This window comes from Berghia stephanieae, chromosome 14, assembly GCF_034508935.2.
Source record: "Berghia stephanieae isolate SIO BIC M18660-M18661 chromosome 14, UCSD_Bste_1.3, whole genome shotgun sequence".
Classification (NCBI taxonomy): Eukaryota; Metazoa; Mollusca; class Gastropoda; order Nudibranchia; family Aeolidiidae; genus Berghia; species Berghia stephanieae.
Window position 1 is genome coordinate 29,638,701 of NC_088373.1, and position 3,666 is coordinate 29,642,366.

Below are 3,666 nucleotides of genomic sequence, written 5' to 3' on the forward strand. Positions count from 1 at the left end.
AGTAAATTAACGAAGGATAATGTGGGCGTTTTGGGTTTCTCTTTCTTCTCCCCTTCATGTCCGCTGTTGCTCGAGACGACACCCTCATTGGCCTACCTGTGCTCCGTTTACCCTCTTAAGCACCATCTATCCAGATTTGTTCTATTGTAGTATGTATCTTAATGTGGCAAAAGTATGATAACTTCAATTTCTTGAAGAGCTCTCACTACAATTATACAATCGAATACTTATAAAATTGTCATTGCATTTCCACATGGGTTTATAGAAAAGAGCACCATTTTCCATACAATTGAATGCTTTATAAAAATTAATTGACGTTGAATAATATTTGTGAGTTCAACTCTTCAACGGCTACATGGTATTTCGATTTTACACTCGCCATCGGATTGAAAGTTCATGCGCTCGAATCCCGCTGCGAGGGGTGAATAGTTGAATACTTGCAAAGGATCTTTATTCATTGTGCCGGTTGTAAATTGATTATCGGGCAGTTAACAGTGCAGTATCTGTCGGAAAATAGCGTAATCACGCTAAGAGGCGTCACATTTAGTCCTGCTGTGTTGCTCTTGGCAAGGAGCCATGTAACAAGAGTTGATCACATTTAGTGGATATTTGCCTGCATAATGATCAACTTAACTCTCAACTTAAATAGTCAAAATATTTCCCAAACTATTTTACATATCTAGGAAAGAACCATTTCAATTGTATTTATCCTAGTCTTAGAAAAGCATAGATAAGAAATTGACAGTTACACTACAACCTTTTTAGACAAGCTTGTATATTTTAAATAATTCTAGATAAAACCACCTGGTATTTGTTAAGCCTTTCAGAATGATATTGAGTGAAAATGGTAGAACTATATAACCAAACATGGCTTCCTATGAATTATTCAGGTTAAACTAGCAGCCATACTTTACCTTCTGCTGCTCAGAATATTAATTGTCTATTTGTCCAATTCAATTTTCGTTGCGGAGGGGGGGGGGATCAGAACAATGCCGAATGAAATCAATATTCATTATTTTATGTTAAAAAACTTGCAATGTAAAGCACAATATATTACAAACCTATTTACGATCTAAAATAATATATATATATATATATATATATATATATATATATATATATATATATATATATTTAATATTTTGTCAACGACTAAAACATAAAAACAACGATGAAGCGTATAATAAAATTCAAAAGTTCTCTGTTTATTCATAATCGTCAAATCAAGCCAATATCATCAGTTTTTCTGTCTTGACGGATGGTACCTGGAATTTAAATAAATTACATATCAATCACAAAAAGTTTACTTTTCTTTCGCTCAGGATATACATCTGAAATAAGATAAATATTTCCTATGAACATATAATTATTTTCGACATTTCTGGTAGGTAGCGTATCTAGTAATCGTCGATGGAAAATCAGTATATTCTTGTTTTCTTTCAAAAAGAACAAGTAAAATGAACACATCTGCAATAATATGTTATATACAAAACTAGAATCGTTTTCTGTTTACCATTTTAAGTCACGAAGAACGACTAATAAGATATTTAACAAGACAAGGTGATTGATACAGTTTTTGTGTTTGCTTTGTGAAAAAACAGTTGTTGCAATAATTTCATCTAAGCATACATCGTGGAAAAATTCTCACTGGATCTATTTCTGCATTGTATTGAATTAACGTAACACTGTTGCAAGAAACACTCATACTATTTTTTCCCACGATCGTTCACTTTTTTTCTGCAAGGCGAAGCAATTTCCTATATAAGCTACATTACGCTGCAAGAAACAAGGCACAGGTTTGAAAACATTTAATATTGTATTTTTTGGGGGAAAACAGTTTTGATATACCTATTAGAGTTTTTTTTTAGCCAATAGAAGATTCTCGATTAAACATTGCAAGTATTATTTTCTAACCCTTCGATTATAAACCCCTAAGCAATAAAGACCTCAATTCAGCTCAGCAGAAAAAAATCGTGAACACACAGCATGACGTGGTTCAACCGCCTTTCGACAAAAATGTCACAACTAACATCGGGCAAAAATGTATTAAACTGATAGACACCTGTTTTCCACACGACCACAGGCTACACAAAATACTGAACAGAAACACCATAAAGGTCAGCTACTCCTGCATGAAAAAACATCGGAGACATAATTAAAACACATAACAGACGTATCCTAAATGTTTACAACCAACAAAATACCTCACCAAAAAAAGCAGTGCAACTGCAAAAATAAACACACGTGTCCGCTTCGGGGCAATTGTCTCGAATCGAACTTAATACACAAAGGAACAGTCACACACACACACACACACACACACACACACACACACAGACACACACACTCACACACACCAACACAAGCAAACAGGAAACTTACATCCGACTGACAGAGGGTCATTTCGAAACCCGCTATAATCAACACACCTCATCCTTCAGACACGAAAGTAAACGAACATCCACAGCTCTAAACGAACGCGTCTGGAAATTAAAAGATTCCAACACAAGCCATAACATCACATGGGTATCAGCTCAAAGCAAAAAAAAAAGTATTCACTAAAAACAAAAAGATGCAATCTATTTCTGGAGGAAACAAATCTACATTGTCAAAAAACCACTAAAAATAAAAAAAGAAATATTTAACACGTGCCCATACATTAAAAAAAAACATCCGCTAGCATCAGTCTGCTATTAACATCAATAAACTAACACAACAAATATATTCAACCCCACGACCCCCTGTTTGTACAGCACACGCACGACTACACCTACATGTGTATACACACAAACAAATAAGCACAAATTAGCACTGTATTAAACAACACAAAGTATATGCAACTTATTTCGCCGCCCCAGAAACATATTTGTTGGCAGCAATTTCTTTTTTATTTAAAGTGAGATTATATATATATATATATATATATATCATATAAATGGAGTCACTCAATTTTGTATGACCGAAACACATGTTTCTGTGAACTACACGTCTTCAGTCGGCATATTATGTCCGTGGAATGATTTTATTCCATTCGGGGGCTCGACGTTGATTTCCTTGAATCCTTACTTCCGTTATATATATATATATATATATATATATATATATATATATATATGTAACGGTTAGGCATGGACATAGAGCAGTGTAAGATGTAAGAAATGACCTCACCTAACCTCTTGCAGGCATCTCACAAATAAAGGATTTTGGAATACTACATTTAAAGTCTGCCCACTTTCCTAGGAATTTATTTTGGTATGAAGTACCAATTGTAAGCACACACAATTCTGTTCCATGGCGATTATTTGGCTGAGTTGAACCCCATGGGTGATAGGAACCCTGAAATAAATAAATAAATATATATATATATATATATATATATATATATATATATAATATATATATATATATATATACACACACACTAGTGATCAAAATAAAGTATATACTTGTTTTACCTATATAATTGTTATGAACTGTTTTTAATGCTTATTTAAAAGCTATGTGTGATCATAGTACTATCATTAATTTTTCGTTCATTTCGTTAGAAATTGTAACGTTTATGGTTGATCTTGTATACAACATAGACTTTTAAAAATGCGGTCTTCAAAAAGGGAAGTATCAAGTCATAACATACACTATAAGTTTGACAAAAAATGACATTTTAAT

General features: G+C 33.1%; 1 protein-coding gene across 2 annotated transcripts in view; it reads right to left on the reverse strand.

The window, feature by feature from the left end:
- Positions 1-1,181: 1,181 nt before the first annotated feature.
- Positions 1,182-3,666, reverse strand: part of LOC144959838 (C-type mannose receptor 2-like) — a 20,355-nt gene continuing 17,870 nt past the window's right edge. Inside the window, exons 8-9 of one of the 2 annotated variants that reach the window (XM_078892619.1) lie at positions 3,174-3,336; positions 1,182-1,265 (exon numbers count right to left, since the gene is read on the reverse strand). In XM_078892619.1, coding sequence (XP_078748745.1) covers positions 1,219-1,265; positions 3,174-3,336 — 210 coding nt within the window. In that variant the 3' untranslated portion in view covers positions 1,182-1,218. Of the gene's footprint in view, positions 1,266-3,168; positions 3,337-3,666 lie in introns of both variants that reach the window. The other variant, XM_078892620.1, reaches the window with a different exon arrangement.